Below are 20,971 nucleotides of genomic sequence, written 5' to 3'. Positions count from 1 at the left end.
CTCGATAATTTTCAGATTCGATCGGACACGATAATACGTCCTTCGACTTCGCTGTTTGGAAGTCGACTTCTATTTGATCGAGTAGGTGGCAGCAACGGCAACGTTCTCATGTATCTTATTCTACGTGAAAAATGGCGGATTGCAAGGGTGCGTTTTGTGTTTCTTTATGTTTAATTGCACGTGTGCACAGTTCATGAATCGTTATCGAATAAGCGCTACGTACACTCCGTACCGCGTGTCGATCGTCGCGCGTTATCGAGATACGGCGTGTGCTCCTTTTCCGAAATTTCCATTTACGCGTACTCACGTCGCCGTGGCGAGTTAACCGTTTGCAAGTGATTTTAATCATTTGTTATGTTATTTAGAGGACACGGAAGGAGTCGATCGACCGCCGCTCGTCTTAAAAATCGATCCACCCGAGGAGTCACCTAAGGAAAACACCGAGGAGACTTCAACAAACGATAAGTCAGCAGTGTCATCGGACCAGGGTATGCTTCTTGTTTGCGTAACTGCTTTTCTGATATCGATACCACATCTCAGGTCTCCGTGAGATTCGTATGATCGCGGTGATGACACTTGTAACGTCCTTTGCAGATGAAACGACGAGCCATAGTCATAGCCAAGCGACGGAGTCCAACGACCAGGCATCCGCATCAACCATAGTTGTTAAGCCCCTGAATAAAAAGCATTGTGAGTTTGTATGATCTCGTAAGAAGATTATGATGTATGTGGTGCATGCTGGCATGCTGAAATTTATTACGAGTTTACAACGTAATAAATTTTTCCTTACACTGATACATACCTGATGTGTTTACTGTGCAGATTCTCTATTGGCTGCTTCAAAGTTTGGACATTCATTTGGCTTCAACGATCTCTCCGGTAACTCTGTCACTCAAAGTAGCAAAGCAAAGTCGTCTATATTGAGGCCGTCACAATTGAGCGCTGTTACTAATAGTTGCGCTTCTCCGGATAAGAGCGTTCTGCAACCTGCAAAGTTTCATAACCCATTTACCAAGGTTATTGATGATTCCATAGAAGAAGAGGAAGAGGAGAATAACGAATCTGAAACGAGAAACGACAAAGCGGTTGATGAGTCCATGAATGAAGAGAAGCTTGTTGAGGAAGATGCGAAACCTACCGTCTTCTTACCTCTAGGTGTGAGCGCAAAAGAGAATGAGAACAGTATAAATAATACTGTGGCGTCTAGCACGTCTACCCCTAGCTTTGTGTTTGGTCAGAATCTGAAGGAACGCGTCACTGTTTCGAATGACATCGATGACACTTTGGAGAATTCTGACAAGGACGAAGCGAAGAAGAGCGAAGAGACCAACGAGAATGGATCTTCTGAGCTCTTGTTTTCGAATGCAGCTGCAAATTGTCGTTCTACAGTCAGGCCAGGTTTAACATTAACCCAAGCGGCGCAAGTGTTGGAGGAAGCTAACCGTGCGAACAAGAGAAAATATAATCAAGTAACGCCGTTAACTGGCGAGGAAGGAGAGACGAACGTTCTTCAAATTAACTGCAAACTCTTTGCATTTGATAAGGTACGTGCGATGTGGAGTGCGGAATTTTGTGAAAATTGGACGAATGTTGTATGGACTGACTAAATTAAATTATATTCTGCGTTACATTGTATCACATTTGTTGTAGACTAGCAGCAGTTGGCAGGAGAGAGGGAGAGGTACGCTGAGACTCAACGATCGGGACGAAGAATCTCGTTTGGTCGGTCGTACCGCTGGAACGCAGAGATTGATTCTAAACACTAAAGTATGGCCGGGTATGACCGCGGAACGTGCCGGACCTAAGTCGTTGAGACTAACCGCGATGGATGTTCATGGAGATATCCGAATCTTTATCGTTCAAGCGGCACCTAAAGAAGTCGACCAGTTACACAATCTCCTGTTGCAGCGACTTAAGCGCGCGCAAGAGCGTCACCCGAAAAAGCTAGCGACGGACCACTGACGATCGATCTCAGGCAGCTCCGGCGATACCTTGATTTGTGCGACGTAAATATACGCAAATATACACATACGCGAGAGCCTTTCTACCTATTATAGTTTGCGTTATAAAACAGCTATGTGATTTGTACTTTCCTTCAGAAGTCGCAACTCGAGGTAGTTGAGGCATCAGTATTCGTCGGAGGAGGAAGAAGAAGAAGAAGAAGAACGACAAGTAGCGGTAGAAGAAGAACAAGTCGTAGCACTTGTACAAGTCAACACCACTCTTGTACAAATTTAACATTTTACTTCCTTCTTACGAACGCAAAGCCTTTTTGTAATCATTCCTAATTGATATTCTTTTATTTGAAATTTCCTATTCCTTAAAGTCGAAAATGTGAATTATTAGAAAAAAAAATCACACAAAAAACAAAAAGGAAAAGAAGTAAGTAGAAGTTTTTAAGAATAGCGTAATATTAGTTACACATGTAAGTCGTAAGAGAGAATCATGAAAGAAATAGCATATAATTTAACTCTTGAAATAAATCTCTGAAAAACTTTACGCATGTTATACACGTTACTACATCACATAAAGGCTTCAACAGATTTGTATCACGTTTTGCTACGGTCGGCTATATCCTTCTTTTTTTATGCTCGAAAAGTTTCACTGATTGATTGATATAAAAATATATAAATAGATTTAATAAATAAATGATTTGTGTATATTTATGATGATTAATCGATATATGAGAGTGGCTGGACGAATAACGATATTTGCGTAGCATATCGTATATTGCTGTTATATGTACTTTGACTTGTATTTAAAAGAAGGTTTGTGGGAACGTACAATAAAACGGCATTATTAATTGATGATAATGTTACATGATATATAATATATTTACTAGCATTACAATTACAGATATATCGTGCTATTTTAGCTGTAAATAAAATTCTTGATCGAATGACGATCAAGTCCTGGTGATACTTTCTCGTGTTTTCCTCTCTAGGAACTATAAACCTTTTAGCTAAAAATCGAGGAATACAAGTGCACTTTCTATATCGCTCGCTGGTTGACATGACAATGGATTCTCTGTCATATTGCTTTTTACATAAATGCCGTATATGAAACTGTGTCGAGAACTTAAGTTGAACAATAAGCTGGATCTAAACTAACAATCGCACAAACTGTTTAAATACGCTTTTCATTTTTTACTTAATTAGCATTTATCCTGTTTCGGGAGGCAAAAAGAGAAAGAGAGAAATCAACTACTGTGTGTGGTATAATTTATTTTTTTTCTTATAAATTAAACTATCAAATGAGCAACATACATGATAATAAACTAAATCTTGGTTCTTTTTTTTCGTTGAATCTTTATTACAAGTCACGCGACTTAAGGCAAGTCTAAATAAATTATTCATCTGGCCATTTTTGTCGTATATCGCGAGACGAAAAATTGCGAAATATATTCTCGGTAAAGATTTTTATACGACGTGCACGCGCACGCATCGTTACCATTTTCACGGATCGCGGATCTCAATTCGTACGCTTGTCCAGCCTGGAAAATCTATTTGAACCTCTCGAGACTTGCGATATTTAGCGCGACTGGCGCAGCGATCGACGCGCGTCGCTCTATGGCGGGTGGTATTCAACAGGCCGATATTTATAGACCGCGGAGAGTTTTCCTGCAAACTCGCGAGTCGCAACGCTTCAGGCGTCAAAATCCAGTTTCTACGTTCATCTCCGTCCGATGACTGCCGAATTTGATTTGATCGATACATTTACCTTGATACGTTGGGATGTCGCGTGAGATGATACGACGAAAACGACGACACAACCGGCAATGGAAACGGCAATGACGGTAATGACGATGATCCGCTGTTCTCGGATGATGGACGACGATATCGCTGATTGACTCACCTCACCAGGCAAATTACGGAAATTCTTATAAGCGATAAGACATAAGATCTCGCTGAGGGACCAGTCGCCGCTCGCCGACCGGCGGGCTGTCCGCTCGATCCGAATCGCCGGATCGTTGTCGAGATTTTTCGCGCTTTGCAACGCGCAACCCGGACGAAACAACCCAGCTCTACTTGGTGTCTCTACTTGTGCACGTTTTCGGTACTTCCGTCATCGAGTCCGATTCGAGCTGAGAGACGCAACGCGCGACGCCAACAACCAGCCGCGACCAGCATCCTCCCCGTGTTTGTCGCAGTTTTGGCCTGCAGAAAAAACGCAGAAATTAAAGTAAGAAAAGGTCATTTATCCTCTCGCGAGTGGTGATAGTTGGAAATCGGAAACGCCTCGATATCGTTCCATCTATAGTCACGTGTACGAGAGCCTGGAATGATTTGAACCGTGCGATGGAACTGCGCGATTTGCTACCGTCAGTAGTTAGTTGAGAAAACGTCTTGCGATGCAAGATTCGAGGAGAGACAATCGTTTGCAATTTTCATACGAGTCTTCACGCGACTTTTATTTATTTCGTCGCTCCTCCTAGTAATTGCGCTTTTCTGTGCTTCTTAATTGATTCTTAATGATTAACAAGTAGACATGTATGAGACTCACCGCTTTGAGACTTGATCGAATGAGGTGGACCCATCCATTTTTACTTTCTCACGTGATCGGAGCGAATTGATGGAATACTTGTATTCTTTGCATTCTTTGTCCCGTGTCGATGATTATCGAGTAAACAGTTAAGAGCATTACATTTTTTTCAGAGAGAGATTTCGACTGCATCGTTGATGTGAACCTGTAGTGAATCTCATTTTGAGAAGCGAAAGTGCGTGTACGCTGCGAATAAACCACAAGTGAGCCACTAGCGAAGCGATTGTGCAAACTCGACGCACGTTAAACGCCGATGGATTGATCGCCGGAAGGATTGCGCAAACAACTGATTCAACGCTGAAACATTTTCCAATTCTCCAAATCGGAAACGCTAGAGAGAGGGAAAGGGGGGAGAGACTCCCCACAGACGACTCCAAACGCGGACTCGTTGTCGCGTTGCTGCTTCCCAGTTTTCCTCAAAATATAACATCGCGTGAGCGCGCGTGCGAGGGAAGTGGATGCGACAAAGTGACAGCCGGAAGTTCCCGCACACGCGTGCTACCCGCGTGCATCGTTCGTTGCTGCCGCCGCCGCGGCCGGTCCCACCGCTGATATATCGCGCAAATTCGATCGCAAAGAGCAATGCGATTATTCGCAGGAAACGCTACATTGGCATGCTGGCCGGTGAACCGCGAAACCGTCGGATATTTATAGCAACTCGAGTTGCGCGTGAATTTTTTCGCGTCGACTCGTGTTGATCGTGATCGGCGTTTGTGAAACTCACTGGCCATTTGATGTATCGAGTCGAGCATCGGAATGTACGATACGCGCGAATATGACGATGAATTATGAATTAAAAGGTAGCTGCAAACGCGACGGCACTATTGATGCGATAATAAAGTGCGACAATAATAAAGCCAAGCCGAGTCGGACTGTCAGTGAAATCGTGAAAGATGATGTTCACCGGTGGATCGCACGCGAAAAGAAGGAACGGTGGCGGATCGGGCTCTTCCGGAAGGAAGCCCTCCGTGGATCATCGAAATTCCTCGGCGCGTGGTATCGGCGCGGAAGGATACACGTACAGGTGAGCTACTCGGTACGTAAAACTTTGCACATTCGGACACGTGCACGATTGAAATGAACAAAATTAAAAAGCAGGATTCTCAAAGGAGTTGAACAATTTTAAGGCTCTCGTTTATTCGTTTACTTCTTTATTTTCTTTATTGGCGTGCGCAATCTCTTTGATACCTACACGAAACACGATTAATTCATTTATATAATATATTAATGACACGTTCCAATGATTTTCGTGTACCCGTTAGATTTCTTTTATCATATAAAGCACGTACGCATGAGAAATATCGTGATGCTGAATTGATTTTAGGACGAGAGTGCCGACGCTGTTGAATCCTACGGAATTACCGCCGACCACCTCGGCCACCTCGCAAGGTAGAACTTATGTCTATAGAACCAGAGTTCCCCGGAGGGATGGTAAGGATTCTACCGCGTCGACGACGCCTCTTCTCTCACGAGGGAATAATATCGGACGTGCCATCACGAGGAGAAGAGGCGCCGTTAAACATAACAAAGTGCACATTGTACGAGGCCACAAGCTCGTGGCGAAATTCTTTCGACAACCAACGTTTTGCGCCTTTTGCAAAGATTTTTTATGGTAATATGCGACACAGATGTATATTATATAATTACATCGACGTTTCTCGTCGATGAATAAATAGAAAAGAAGAAATGACCTTCAAGTATTCATCTTTTATTCCAGGGGTTTTGGGAAGCAGGGATATCAGTGCCAAGGTAAAGATTTCCCCTTCATGTTTCCGCAAAAAGTCCATTCGTGTTTGACGATTCAATTCTCTTTTTTTCATTGCAGCATGTCAGACCGCAGTACACAAGAAATGTCATGATAAATTATTGACAAAATGTCCCGAAAGTGGAAGAGAATCGGAAAATACGATAGTAAGTATCACTATCCACGATTACAGAGAGTATTGCAAAGGTATGTAAAAATAAATAAACTTGTAATAATAATATTTATGCTGATAAATGAATCTATACGCGCGCGCAAACACACACACACACACACACAAAACTCTCTATACAGATTAAATAAACAGCTTAAAGATGTGTAATGCAAGTGCACTAAGTGCAAAGATAATTTTGTCATTTACTTTGTTATCTGACTCATGCCTTTATCCCACACACGTTACAGTACTTGAAGGAACGTTTCAAAATAGACGTGCCCCACAGATTTCGAACTCATACTTTCATGTCGCCGACTTTTTGCGATCATTGCGGCTCGATGCTGTACGGATTGTTTCGCCAGGGTTTAAGATGCGATGGTAAGAATATAACGCGTTGCTACCTTTTCTCAATAGCTTTTAGCGAGTCACACTATTTTAAAAGTCTTTAATGCATCTTGAACGGTTTACGTTATTCGGTTCGTGTTGCGGGTGATTGACACGTTCATTGATCCGTTCGACGCGTGATAATATACGCAACTAGTATGTATATGTGTAATGTACTATCGAATTATTTTTTTTATTTATTTAATATTAACATATTCCCTAATGTAACTCCATTTTGCGTGCGCATACTTTCTGCATGTTTTGCTTTTCAGATTGTTGATGAAAATTTTCAGGCAGACGTAAATTTTGAACTTGATTTAAGTTAAACAGTACTTATTGTTAATTTTATACACTCATGCTTTTTTATGTCGTTATTGCTGTACTTGCATGAAAACATCAAGTATAATATCAAATATGATTGTAAGTATACACATCTTCACTTCGAGACTTTCGGTCTCGAGATCAGTCTGCATAAAAGAATTCTTTTTAGGGCATCAAAATTTCATTTAGAAACGTAAAACTTTTTGTTTGAAGAATCATTGCAATTGGATTATCTCCATCAATCATTTAATACGGAGAAATATTGTTCCGCGTTCTTCAACGTTCCAATTAACACTGCTACTTACAGCAACTGCTGTAGTCATCGCGCGCGCGCGGACGCGCGCGTGTAACCATGGGTTATTAGAGTCCCGGTAGTATAGTTAGACTCGCGCTAGGAAGCCTCGTACGCTAGAATTCTATTATTACATCGGGTCGCCGGCTTAAACTGAGTTGGCTCCCTGAACCGTGAGAACGGCTTTGCTTTTCGCACACCTGAGAACGAGCTCTCGCATCTCGGTCGCGCGCGGCCGGTCCGCCGCTGCTCAAAGAGCAGTGCTTGCTCGGTCGTCTCCTCGATCAGCGGCGCCGATCAGCGTTCCTCCCGGTTCTCCCGTGTTCCTTCCATTCACCGTCGGGTGTCATCGTCGAGTATCCCATTGTCGTTTAGTGCCGCAGTTTAGTGTCAAGAGAATAAACACCGTGTAAAAATGCCATACTACAACGACGTCCCGTACTATTACGGAGGAGGAGCGTACGCGACTCACAGCTCGTTAATAACGTCCACCGGGCGGTAAGAATGAAGTAGTTTTACTTTAACGCCGTGTCGCCTGACAAAACGTTGTGCAGCGTTGTTGTTTGTACGTGACATTCAGACTATTGTCTATTATACTATGCTACATATACATATTTCAAGAAGAAAGTTTCTGTTTGTTCCTTTTTATCCCAATTCTTTCAATCTTAGCAGACATTGATTGGTGGAAACTTTTCTCACGGCCGTTACGCGTGTACGTGTAAAATATTTTTCGAGAATACGAAAATAAAAGAATTTTCCCTCTCGTCGAATAATATGTGCGATACTCGAAAGATATTCCGAGTGCACGAGATGCCCATGTTGCTATAATTGCAAGCAACACATATTTCTCTCTCTCCCTCCCTCCCTCCCTCTCTCTCTCTCTCTCTCTCTTTCTCTCCTGGCCCTCTCTCTCATCCATCTTTCGCGCTAACGGCTTTTTGCCAACACAAATCCGTGACTCTTTGCATATGATTCTTAAAGTCATTCATCATTGCGCGCGGTAGCAACTCAGCGATAAATTTGGAAATTATTCGCGACCAAAGATTCACATTTCGTCTGTTACGAAAGAAAAAAGAACACCAAATTGACGTGTTTGTTTCGTAAATACATAAAATTGCATTTCTATTTGTTTTTTTTTCTATTTTTTGCATTACCATTTATCATTGATTGTTCTGACTGGAAGATGTGTCTCAAACGTGTATTGAAAAGTGCTTAGAGCATATTTCCATCTCATTTAATGTATAATAATTTCCCCATATAAAGAAATAGCAAAATGTATCACGACATGAAATGTTTCTATCGGAATGCGTTTTTTTCTAACTTCATATGCATCGACAGCTTTTCCTAGCAACCTTTTTTCCCTGCGCAGGTATTGCCTACGAATCTGCTATGAGAAAAAGAAAAGAGAGGCGTGACATCGGACAAGAGCAAGTAGGGGAATACATGTTATACAAGAATACTGTTGCACACAATTTTCCTTCTAGACGAGTTTCTCTGAAAACGCGCACAAGATTATGCATTCGTCTCGTCTGCGTTATATATCTGTTTGTTACGTTATTCGAGAAGATCGTATGTACATTGGTAACGTTATGTTATGTACATTCGTTGGTAACGTAACGTAACGTAACGTAATGGTATAACGATATCGTCGAACGATCCACGTTTACTTTCACATGTACACAACAAGTGTTCGCGAAACGTTTTCGCTCCGCGACGTAACGCGGAACAAAAATAAGCATTTGGCATTGGAGCGAATACGCGCGAATACGTGCGTGGCCGATCAAAGGGCTCGATCGATACGAACGTGTCGATCCGCATAATGTAAAGCTAGCGCCAGACTATGCGCGATTCGTAATTTATATATTTGTGAATAGAAAGGAAAATTCGTCGATTCGCTAATTCGACTAATTCGCTAGCCAAGCGGTTTTTTGACGAAACTCAAAGGAACCATTACGAATCATTCCATTCGAATTATGAATGATGTACTGCGAATCGCGAATAATGTGGAAGGTTTACACTGACGAATAACGAATTTTCCCGAATGTCCAATGAATCTCTACAAATTATGAATTACGAATTGCGCATAGTCTGGCGTTAGCTTTACTCATGCTCGACGAACGAAAGGATTTACTCGCGTGACAGTCCTGGATCCTCCATCTCCTAACGCGATTCAGCTTAGGATTTCCAGGATGCTGCGTTAAATCTGATATCGCGAGGTCACGACGAAAAGTCTAATAATCTTATATTGATTGCCGAAGCTTTTTTCGCACGTAGCCTCCCAACGACCGCTTATGCGTATGACATAATCGTTACGCCCACGCTGTTTACGAAAGAAACTCGTTGAACACGAGATCCGCGAGAAAAGTATCCGCCAAAACAAAAGTAAGTTGTATCAACGCGAGTTTTATTCGAGAGGTAGCGTGTATACGGATTTACGTAGGACGCGCGGCGAATTGATGATTCCACAATATTCATGCAGAACACCCTTCCACACTCCACTGTCACGTTTCTCGCCGCACCTGTCGACCATCTCCGAGTCGCCGCTCAATCATCTGCATCGTTTCTCGCCAATCTCGGTGAGACATCCGAGACGGGTGATCGACACGGCGGATATCGACGTCTCATCACCGAGAATTCTAACGCACGACGGAAATCGTCCCGGGAATCGTCTGCGGCGCGATCGGCCGACCATCAAGATCAGATCGCAGGCCTTAAAGGATAATCCGGCGTTACGGGAGCACTATGAGAGGCATGAAAAATCAGTGGGCGAACTCCTGATGGAGAAATTCTTCATCAAGGACAAGAAACGGGACGGTGACGGTGACGGCGGAGCACAAATACGCCTGTACCATCAGGTGAGTTTGGACGACGACTTTCGGGAGAATTCTCAGGAACACGAAGACAACGGCGTGCACAAGGGCATCACTCGCAGATTCACGCGACGCAGGTCCTCCGCCGATCTGCAACTTGATCCCGAGCAACTGCAGCGAGAAGCCACATACGCGCAAGTACAGGCCAAGGTGCTGGACAGTCTTGTGGCTGAGGAGCAAGCTCAGATCGAGAATGAGGCTCGACGGGGTACCTTGATCAAGAAGAGAAAAACGTCGAAACGTCTGATGACAAACGGTGCCAACGCTTACGACAGGAACGATTCCGCTACGAATGCCGATTCCGACCCGCTGACTCAGGAGGAAGAAGGACAAGAAGAGGAAGCGGCCGCAGCGAGAATACGAAAAACGATGAAGAAGGCAAAGAGGAAGAAAAAACCCGATAAGGATCCCATGAATAACGATATACGGACTGAATACGGACGCTCGAGTACTTCCAGTGAGATGTCCACCGAATCCAAAATCGAGGAGTGGCAGGAGGAGGAAGAGAAGGAGGACAAGGACAAGACAGGCGACGGTCCGAAACCCCAAATGTACAAGATCGAAGCCTGTAACAGCGTCGGAGATTTTTCTACGATCTGGATGAACGCAAACTCCGAAAAGCGCGACTCGACGCAGACCGAGCAGTTTCGAGAAAGCGTGAGGGTTCCTGTACCCAGAAAATTTCAAGCCGACAAGGGGGCATCGGCTTGTCCGAAGAGAATGGAGGAAGCGGAAGCACAGGTCGTGTTATCCGTGCGGAAACCTTACGTGAAGGATCCGTCGAGGCACAGCGTATACCTGACCGTGAGGAAACCTACGGGAAAACTCGACGAGAAACTCGATGCTGTCGCGAAAAGTGATAAAGACCAACCGAGCCAGATGAATGGCTTCGAATCGGAAAAAATTAACTCTACTACGAGCAAAGATTGCACCGAGTTAACAAACGGCGAGAGTAAAATGGCGAGCGCTTTCAGCGGCATCGAGGATGCGGCGTTAAACGAGGCTAGAAAAATAGAGTCCTCACAGGAGAAACGAGACGCGATTGTCCTAAAAACGAAGAGCGACGTGCAGCGCGTTAGTAGCACCGTGGATGCGCCGTCTCCAAAGAATGCTGTCTCCGGAACAGCTATGAATAGCTGTTCCATACGGCCGAGCGTTTCGGCATTCGTTCCGACGTATGCACGGAAAGACAACGCGCAAATCGAACAGTCGACGATACCGTCTAAAGACGTCTTTGCGAAAACGGTGAAGAAACGGGTGAATCAAAGGGATGACAATGCGACGGAAGAAGATGATACAAACAAATGCCCGGAAGCGGTCTCGACTGCCGAAATGTCGAGTGTTCTCGCTACTGGAGACTCTGTCACCTCGAGAACACGGGATAAGCTCGTGGAGGAGAGGGATCTTCAAATCGAGCCAGAGATGACGACAACGACGACGTCGACGTCGACGTCGCGCAAGGGTGTCGAGGAAGCAACAAGGCGGAGCGTTGCTCGCACCTCCATCGAGGCTGACGATAATGTCGAGAACAGCGCCAGCAGCACGAAAAGTGTGACCGGTCGCCTGCCAAAACCGTCTAAAATTAATACGGATAGAAATAATGCCGTACAAGCGCCAGAGTTATCGTTACGAGAAACCGAGGCAGAGTACCTGGCAAACTCGTCGAAAAGTGTCGAGGACGTCGTCGTAGCCGGGACTGTCGGGACGTTGCCGGGAAAGAAGGCGAACAAAGCATGGAACTTGGCGAGGCTCGCTTCTTCCGACACACCGAAGAAAGCCAATGGCGTAGACGTGACTAAGTCGACCTTGAACATGGACGCGGATCATCAAGACGATACGGCTAAATCAGAAGAAACGACGACCTTGCTCAAGGAAACTACCTGCAAAATGCGTAACAACGACCGCGACGAGAAGGCGAAACTATCGACGGATGTCAAGCCGGCGAAGAACAACGATTTGGCGAAAGCACCGAGGAATGAGAAAGTCGGACAGACTAACGGAAACGTATCCGAGATCGTGAAAGAGATCGCGGAAGTAATCGTAGAAGCGCCAAAACAGTCAACCGTCACATCGAGAGAAGCAAAACCGTCAAAGGACCGACAAGTTGACATTAAAGAAATTAGTGGTGATGTAGGAAAGGATTTGCGATATTGCTCCGACCCCAAGAGCAAAGTGACGAAGCCTGGTGGTATAGAATCAAGATTGCCCAAGGTGACGACTTTCCCGAAAACCTCGGTCGATACTTTGAAATCCACTGGCGATCGCTCATCGAATGCGAGTAATCCGGTGTCCTCGAACAACGCCACGATTCCAAAAACGTTGGAGCAAAAGACGACAAAAGTCTCGAATAAAGTGACTGAAAAGAAACTACTAGTGACAGCCGGCGTGAATAGCAACAAGTCGCAAGAAGAAGGTCAATTGTCGAAAAGTGCCTCTACCGAATCTATCGACTTTTGGAGCGAGATCAAAGCACCGGGAAGTCCCGAAGCAACGAGATCGAAGCAATGGAGTGAAATATTCTCTCACGAGACAACGATCCCTGCCGGAGTCGAGGGAAAGGCGAATCCAGCGAACCCGAAATGGATATCCAGCGACTCGCCGTCGACGAACGGGGAATCGTCGACAGTGCTGGTAAAAGAATACGATGATAAAAAGAATGAGACTGTCGTTGAAATAAGCGGCGCACCGCTCGACAGTTTGCCAGTTGAATCCAGCGACGTCGCCGTCGCCATCGGAGGCGACCAGCAAGCGGAGAAGATTACTCCGGCAACGAAGACGACAAAAGCACAGGAAGCGGAAGAGAGAGTAACGATCCAAGCCAAGGTAACGAGCGAGATCGAGAGAAACGAGGTCGAGAAACCGACGACGGTACGAAAAGGGCCGCCACCGCCACTGAAGAAGAAGAAGAAGAGTAATCTCTCAATAGCGATCGATAGCAAGGACCCGAATCGAACCGTGAAGAAGGCTCCGGTGAAACGCGAGGATTCCACGGATTCCTCGATACGATCCAATCCGGTTAACGACGATACGACTCCCGTGGCTTCTGCGGGTACACCTACTCCGACACCCCGAATCAGTGTGCCGCTAATAAACATAGTCGAAGCGCCCAAGTTGCCCGAAGAACCCGAGAATCGGAACCTGTCCGACGAGGAGCACGAGGACCCCAGCACTCCAACCAATGAGCCCCACGAGCCTTGCTTAATGAAAAAGATATCCAAGTGGAGCAATCAGCATGACTTGACAAACGCCAATGACGTGAAGACTCCTCTCGCATCGGAAGAGACCAGCTTGGCCGCCAGTCCCACCGTCAGCCCACCATCGTCCAAGACGAAGCGCGTGATCAGAAAGAAGAAGTCGTCGACCAAGAAGGCGCCGACAAACGAGAAGGGCCCGATTCATGACGATTCGAAGACATCGACGAAGACGACCCTTACCGAGAAGCAGTTGTTGCCGAAACCGTCACCTAAAGTCTCACCGAAATCTAGTCCAAGGAATTCACCCTCGCAACGACCACTCGATCTCATGAGGATGTTCTACACGACGCCCTCGGCGTTGCTCACAGCCACACCGAGGGACCTCTCCAAGGTGAAAAGGGCCAAGATCAAGAGGAGGCGGCATCATTCGAGAACGCCGTCTGTCAGCAGTGACAGCACCGGCAGCACTACGAGCACCGCAACGACGGAGAGCACGGATGGCAGCGGATCGACTTGCACCGAGTTGGACGACGATCCCGAGCACAAGAGAATGAACTCGACCAGGAGCAACGACTCCGGATTCGACGGTTCACCGAGAATCTCGAGTACTTTATTTGCTTTATCTGTGCTTACACCGGCAAATTATCCAGACACTTTCGGAGCACGAATCATGGTTCTCTGTCGCGGTTTCATTGTACTTGTCGATGCGAAAGATGCCGGCTCTATTTAATGCCTTAACGAAGATTTTCGAAAGTGCCTGGAAACGATCTCACTAACCTTGTACCATGGAAGCTATTCAAGACGGAAGCTATTTAATGCTAACTGACTTGCATTCTGTTTGTTACAGCAAATATTTGCATCAGCGTGCTGTGAAATTTTCGCATTCTTTGGCTGTAGTTTTGCATGTAGGCGTGCAGACGTGCACGCGCGCGGATTAAACAAAATTAAACGGAATCCAATGAAATTGTGATTTAATAATTGTGCGGAAATCGCATCCAGATGTGTGTGTGTGTGTGTATCTTGAGTTGCTTAGATTCAAACTCGCGTTTGAATCGCATTTATCCACTCGCTAGAGCTATACGCTTCTCTGTGTATTAACAATGAAGCATATAAACTTGCAGACACGGTATCGTGCTTCCATGTGCACTTGCAAGTCCACCAACACGCACGCGTCACAAACGCGCGAAAATGTGAAAAGAAATTTTCTCGTGAAAAACACGCTTATGTCGCGCTGCAGACGCGTATCGTAAATTCGAGACATTAGGTCGGAATCTTTTCTTTCGGTGCCCCGGAGCACTCTCAGGCGAGGAAACTCGATCGTTCTTTACGTCATTCCTCCGTGGCGAGTCTCGTTTTAGCGATATCACGTGCTGTGATGCCTGCAACGGTGAAAGCAACATGGGCACGATGCTCAGACGCACACCCGCACTCGGAGCACGAGTGAGAAGAGTATCATATAGTGGTGGTGTATAGTTAGAGTCCTATATACATATGATAACTACCGTCTAGTCTACTCTAACTAATTATCGTGACAAATGATACCGTTACAAGATGCATCGAAGAATATAAAAACACATTACACGTAAACGTAAGTTTAAACAGGCTTGAAAGTATACTTATAAACATATATTTTTTATTGCTCTGCGATCTGAAAAACGATTCTGTAGATTGTGACATGGCCTGTCATAAGAAGTGCGAAAAGCTGACGGGGAATCTATGTGGATTAAATCAAAAGCTAGTCGCGGAAGCGTTGCAAGCTCTGAAGAGAGGTGAGTAATGTGGCGCGGGCGCGCGCGCGCGCTTATTACATTTTCGCACTATTATATAACGAGATTTCGAGGAGCACAATTCCTATTTCCTAAACAGCTAACAATCTTGTCTCCTTCGTTTTCTTCGTTGTGTTTCTTCGCTATCACACGGTCGTATTCATCATCTCGTGAATCACGCTCAGGTAATATCAGAGTCAATTATTGGAATAATCTTGAAAAGATGCTCGCAGTCGCACGGCATGCGTTTCTAAATCTTGCTCTATTTTACTCACTTCAAAGAAATGGAGGATGGAGATTTCTCGTAATGTGACTATCATTTACTCTTAGCACCGTCGCAGTCATCGGACAACCAACGGAACTCAGACTCGTCGGATCATTTTACGAGCGGTCGGATAACGCCACCGGCGACCAACTTGCCAAGGTTCAAGAAATATGCCGTGACGGACTTTAATTTTCTCAAAGTAAGTTGAACGCAAAGATCTGATGGGACAAAGTGTATTCTATAATTGTCGTGTTTTGGTAGGCAAGAGCGTCCAAAATCTTGCATTGAATTTATGCGACACGCACCTGTGTCAAACTTTTCGTTTAGTTTTCTCACGTATCTGGCTATGCGTTCCGTTCTGCTGGTTTCCAAAACCCAGCCAACTATTCTACATTCTAGGCTATATTACGCCATTTGTGCATATAATATGCATACGATAAAAGCAAATTTCTCACATTTTTAGCAAGCAGCACACCCTCAGAAAGGATTTCTGATAACAAGACGAAAAATATTCTTGACTAATTTAATCGTATTACAAGTATAAAAAATATGAAAATAAAACAATTTTTAATTTAAATCAGTAATTTCTATTCTTCTCTCTCGAATTAAATAAGATTGTCTTACTGTCTTCAGACAAGAGTAACATATACAAATTTATGCTTATATATTCTTGTATGTAGAATAATTTGATATTAGCGCCACTTTATAGTAGGCTTTGTCGATGTCGACGCATCATTTTCTCACAGTCGCTCGTCGACTCGGCGCTTCTGCGTCCTTTATTCCGATAAAACGGCCAATATTTATGTGTTGTAATCGAAAATCGGGAAAGTGTTTCTGTGTTTCTGTGTTTCTGTTATTTACAATGAATAAGTGCAATACTCTACAAGAAATATTAAAAGATATGGAAATGTAAGTAGTATATACAATATACTTACTTGAGAAATAAGATTCGAGATAAGACATTTCCATATCTTTTAATATTTCTTGTAGAGTATTGCACTCATTCATTGAAAATAACAGAAACACTTTCCCGATTTTCGATTGCAACACATAAATATTGGCCGTTTTGTGCAGATTCTACAAATTCTCTTACAAGATAGAATAAGATGTCTTTTAGATCTCACAATATTCTTAAATCAAGAATATTTTGAACTTGCTACAAATTTGTATCTAAATCCTTCTGAGAAAATTAATGAGAGAGCACCAAGATTATTTTAATCTAGATTTTCGAATTTTCTATTCAAGATTAAAATATGCTTCTTTTCAATAATAAATATGATTGTCGCTATAGCGATCTTATTTTATGATAGATTAAAGAGTAATAGCATTAAGTCCAGAAATCTTTTCTGTGTGTGCAGTTGTCACGCGCTATCCGAAAGGAAGGAAAATTTCATAGGGTACATGATTTGATAGTAGTAACATTGCTACACACGTTGCTGTTATTCTTAATTCGACACTTGTTTGCACAATGTGTGAAAACACTATAGAAACGTTTTCTTTTTGCGCAAGTGTGCGCACAATGTGTTTCGCATACCGCGCGATACCAGCAACCGAAAAAGATGAACGTTTACTGCTGCTGCGTATCGAATTTTGGCGTATTTCCAGACGTACGTTACCACATTATGTTTTCGCGAAATTTTAACACGACACGCTTAATGCACGACATTGCGAAGGTATAAAAATTGTCTCGACAAAAGTACGCAAAAACGGGCACGTTATTATTATTTTGCTACTTGGTCTTATTAATTCGGTGATTGGCACGCAACGACAATTTTTGTCCTAAGAAAATCTCGCTTTTACGACAAAGAACTCAATTGACTTGCACAGGTGCAATCTTCTTCCACCGCGTAAAGCGTTTTTCGTATAATAATTTTATGTGTCAGTTCCACTAACGAGAACTACTCTTTAGCGATCTTTATTAACAAGTATGACGGAAACGAGTAGTCGGTAGAGATTTACGATTCAGTTCATCGAGCGCAGCTTTGGCTCGGAGCTCGACGAAAATTAATTTGAATCACGTGTATTTACATCACGTGTACCAGCTGATTCATGAGGTCTCGCCAACAAATCATCCAAAGGATGGAGCGCGAATATGTTTGAAAAGTTTAATCTTCGACTTTATGAGTCTGCGAGGATCAACTTGAATAATCTTTCTCTGTAGTAAAGACTTGTTCATGACTTTTTCCCACAAAGACGTAGTAGTAAATAATAAAGACTGACATTTCATCATTTCGTACGGAATAATCTTAAAAGCATGTAACGCATGTCACGCAGGTCCTGGGTAAAGGCAGCTTTGGTAAAGTCTTGCTGGCCGAATTACGCGGCACGGAATGCGTCTACGCGGTGAAGTGTCTGAAGAAGGACGTCGTTCTCGAGGACGACGACGTCGAATGCACGCTGATTGAGAGGAAAGTTCTCACCCTGGCGACGAGGCACCCCTATCTCTGCCATCTGTTCTGCACCTTTCAGACCGAGTCGCATCTCTTTTTCGTGATGGAGTACCTGAACGGAGGCGACCTAATGTTCCACATCCAAAAGTCCGGCCGATTTCCCGAAGTGCGCGCGCGGTTTTACGCCGCCGAAATCTGGTCCGGACTGAATTTCCTGCACAAGAAGGGCATCGTTTACCGTGATCTCAAATTGGATAACGTGCTGCTCGACTTTGAAGGCCATATACGAATCGCGGACTTTGGCATGTGCAAGCTCCAAATCTTCCTGGATAGAACGGCCGATACGTTCTGTGGCACGCCAGACTACATGGCACCGGAGGTACGTCGCGTCGTTCGACAACTGCTCTTCGAAAGAGCTCACGCGTTATACACGGATGTTTACGTAATCAATGATAAAGTAGAAAGATGACAAACGTTTCGTGTTTGCAGATTATAAAAGGACTCAAGTATAATCAATCCGTGGACTGGTGGTCGTTCGGTGTCTTGTTGTACGAGATGCTAACCGGTCAATCACCGTTCTCCGGATGCGACGAGGATGAACTATTTTGGAGCATTTGCAACGAACGGCCGTTTATACCTCGTTACCTCAGTCAGGAAGCCACCGATATGCTTGTCTGCTTGTTGGAAAAGGATTCCGGCAAAAGGCCGCCCGGCCACGACATCGCTATGCACGCTTTCTTTCAGGTAATCTACAATTTCCTAAACCGGAAGACTCGTGAACGCATTGGGCGTGTTATTTAAAAGAGCATTCATTATTTCGATACAGGCGTACGTTGTGCATATCTCCTTTATATCTTGCAGCAAGTGCCTTGGGATCGACTGGAGAGACGGCAATTGGAACCGCCTTTTAAGCCCGCGCTCGATCACACTTTGGACACGAAATACTTTGATACGGCATTCACGGCTGAGCGTCCAAGACTCACGCCAGTGCCCGAGCAGATCTTGACTTCGATGGACCAAGGTGTTTTCCGCGGCTTCTCTTACACGAATCCAAATGCGACGGACTAATTATGGTGATGTCACCGATGGTGAGGTGCCTCGGTGGGAACGCGAAAGTATACTGGAACTGGCAGATTTATAGCAATCAGTAATGCGAATCGCGAAAGCTAGCTGAATGTAAAGAATACAGCTAGCTGATTGTTATTAATGTTCCTCAAACTACCGTTATCCGTACATGCACGGAGATGACATAGAAATAAGAATACATCGATTTTTATATCATATATCGTAATATATTTCGTGTATATAAATATGTCAATATATAGGCGTAGAACAAGACGTAGATGTCGAACAATGCAGTCGATGACGCTTGTCTGATTCAGCTCGTGATCATATCGAGTCACATCGTCACTATAAGTCTAATCGTTAGTACTCTCTTTGCATATCCTTTGCGTTCAAGATCATTATATCGTCGGAAAAAGCTCGAGGTATGAATATACGTATACATATATATTCGACGTGAAGAAACGCGCGTGCGGTAAAGTCTGTCATTTTCAATTATAATTATTGCTCGTTCGTGCATGCCAGAAATATAATGCTCAATCGGGAAAGCGGAAACTGTGTGCGCTGATACCGCCTCATCCCGATATAAATTTCGGTGATGCGTAATTAGCTGCACTCGTGTACGGTTATTATAGGTCTCTCGGCCTCGCGTAACCGCTTAGACTAAGTTATTAATACTTCAAGTGTCTTATTATTGTATTTTGGCTGGCGATAGAGTCTCGAGTGTTTTCTTCAAACGGATACTCGCTCTCGTCCGGAAATTTGCCGAATTACTTTTCCGCAATTTTCCACTCAAGTTTCTTCGCTCGATGTCCTTTTTACTTTCTCTCCTTTTTCTTTTTCATTTTCATTTTCGACTGCGTCGAAAATCTCACCCTCTTCCTTCTGTTTCCATTTACTGTCTCTCTTCACGGATATAATTTCCAAGTTTCTCCTTTGCTCTTCCCCTTATCTTTCTAGTTGTATTTTTTTCAACGCTCTTTCTCGTCTCTTTGCTTTAATCATCATTTCTTTTTCTCTTTCCTCTTCCTTATTCCTCTAGATCGTGCGCTCTCACTCGTATACAGTTGGCTCCGCGCTCGTCGCACGCGCTAACTTTAGATCGTCGAGGAATTGGCAAACCACACAGTCGACGGAGCATCCGCCGAGATGAAAGTGATGAGCTGTCGTAAGATTCTGTGGGATCATTGCGAACTTTGTACATAAACATGGCCTATGCAGAAAAGTATGAGAAATAATAGCGTTAATTCGATTAATGTAACTTGTAGCTAAAAAAGAAATGTGTGATATTCGTTAAGCACGATAAAGATACATTTAAAACTATTTTGAATTAAAATTGCCAAATGCAGATTAAAGTATGATGCTTCTGAATGGTTAATAAATTCAAGCTGAAAGAAAGCATCGCGCAATTCCTACAAATCAATCGTAAAGTAAGTGAGAGTACAAGGAACGGATTGAACATGAAAGAGCGAGATAGGAAATTGATGCCAAAGAGCGAGAAATTAAGATCAGGAGTGCACGATGAGAGGATAGAAAGAGGAGAGAGGGAAAGGTTGAAGATGGTAGCAAAAAGCAATGGGTTAAGAGGATCGGTCAATGGTCTCTAAATCTGCGAGTGCGGTTTGCTCTGCAACTGACGATGCTAAACTACGTTTCGGACGTAGTCTAAGCATCGAAAATTTACAAAAATCTCTATTGTGTATAATATTTATTTATTTATTTACTTATAAAGTAATATCTGCGCCCAAAGTATAAACTACTTTTGATTCTTCATTAACAAAACTCTAGTCAACGCGAAACGACACTGCTTAATCTTTCCAGTAATGGGGATTTCTCCAGTGCTTTTGTATGATTACTTGACATAGACACGCGCGTTGTGCCATATTTTGTAATAAAAATTGATGTTTTCATAAAGGAAAAGAGAAACAATGAATAGAAATACATTTATTTTATTCTCTGTAATCGATTC

General features: G+C 43.8%; 2 protein-coding genes and 1 long non-coding RNA gene across 5 annotated transcripts; 2 read left to right on the top strand and 1 right to left on the bottom strand.

Annotated features, from left to right (window-relative positions):
- The first annotated feature begins 13 nt into the window (after positions 1-13).
- LOC105287938 (ran-binding protein 3) lies at positions 14-2,808 on the top strand. 2 transcript variants are annotated; one of them, XM_011353835.3, is made up of 6 exons: positions 14-147; positions 366-488; positions 595-690; positions 823-1,544; positions 1,651-2,006; positions 2,103-2,808. In XM_011353835.3, exons 1-5 carry the CDS (start codon positions 132-134, stop codon positions 1,960-1,962), a joined length of 1,269 nt encoding a protein of 422 aa, XP_011352137.2. In that variant the 5' UTR covers positions 14-131; the 3' UTR covers positions 1,963-2,006; positions 2,103-2,808. The 2 variants fall into 2 exon arrangements, with proteins under 2 accessions (XP_011352137.2, XP_011352136.2); XM_011353834.3 differs by having other exon boundaries at positions 2,100-2,808.
- LOC105287939 lies at positions 2,800-4,662 on the bottom strand. Its single transcript, XR_895519.3, has 2 exons — positions 4,504-4,662; positions 2,800-4,157 (listed from the first exon to the last, which is right to left on the bottom strand). It is a non-coding gene; the product is annotated as an uncharacterized LOC105287939 (long non-coding RNA).
- Positions 4,663-5,397: 735 nt separating this feature from the next.
- On the top strand, positions 5,398-20,931 carry LOC105287941. 2 transcript variants are annotated; one of them, XM_026975244.1, is made up of 10 exons: positions 5,398-5,566; positions 5,867-6,154; positions 6,260-6,291; positions 6,368-6,453; positions 6,707-6,839; positions 10,117-14,124; positions 15,616-15,749; positions 17,825-18,319; positions 18,430-18,684; positions 18,802-20,931. In XM_026975244.1, the coding sequence occupies exons 1-10, from the start codon at positions 5,436-5,438 to the stop codon at positions 19,006-19,008; spliced, it is 5,769 nt and encodes a 1,922-aa protein (XP_026831045.1). In that variant the 5' UTR covers positions 5,398-5,435; the 3' UTR covers positions 19,009-20,931. The 2 variants fall into 2 exon arrangements, with proteins under 2 accessions (XP_026831045.1, XP_026831044.1); XM_026975243.1 differs by lacking the exons at positions 5,398-5,566; positions 5,867-6,154; positions 6,260-6,291; positions 6,368-6,453; positions 6,707-6,839 and adding an exon at positions 7,593-7,953 and having other exon boundaries at positions 9,935-14,124.
- The last annotated feature ends 40 nt before the right edge of the window (positions 20,932-20,971 follow it).

Source organism: Ooceraea biroi, chromosome 2, assembly GCF_003672135.1.
Source record: "Ooceraea biroi isolate clonal line C1 chromosome 2, Obir_v5.4, whole genome shotgun sequence".
Classification (NCBI taxonomy): Eukaryota; Metazoa; Arthropoda; class Insecta; order Hymenoptera; family Formicidae; genus Ooceraea; species Ooceraea biroi.
Note: the sequence above shows the minus strand (reverse complement) of the source record. Positions and strands in the feature narration are given on the sequence as shown.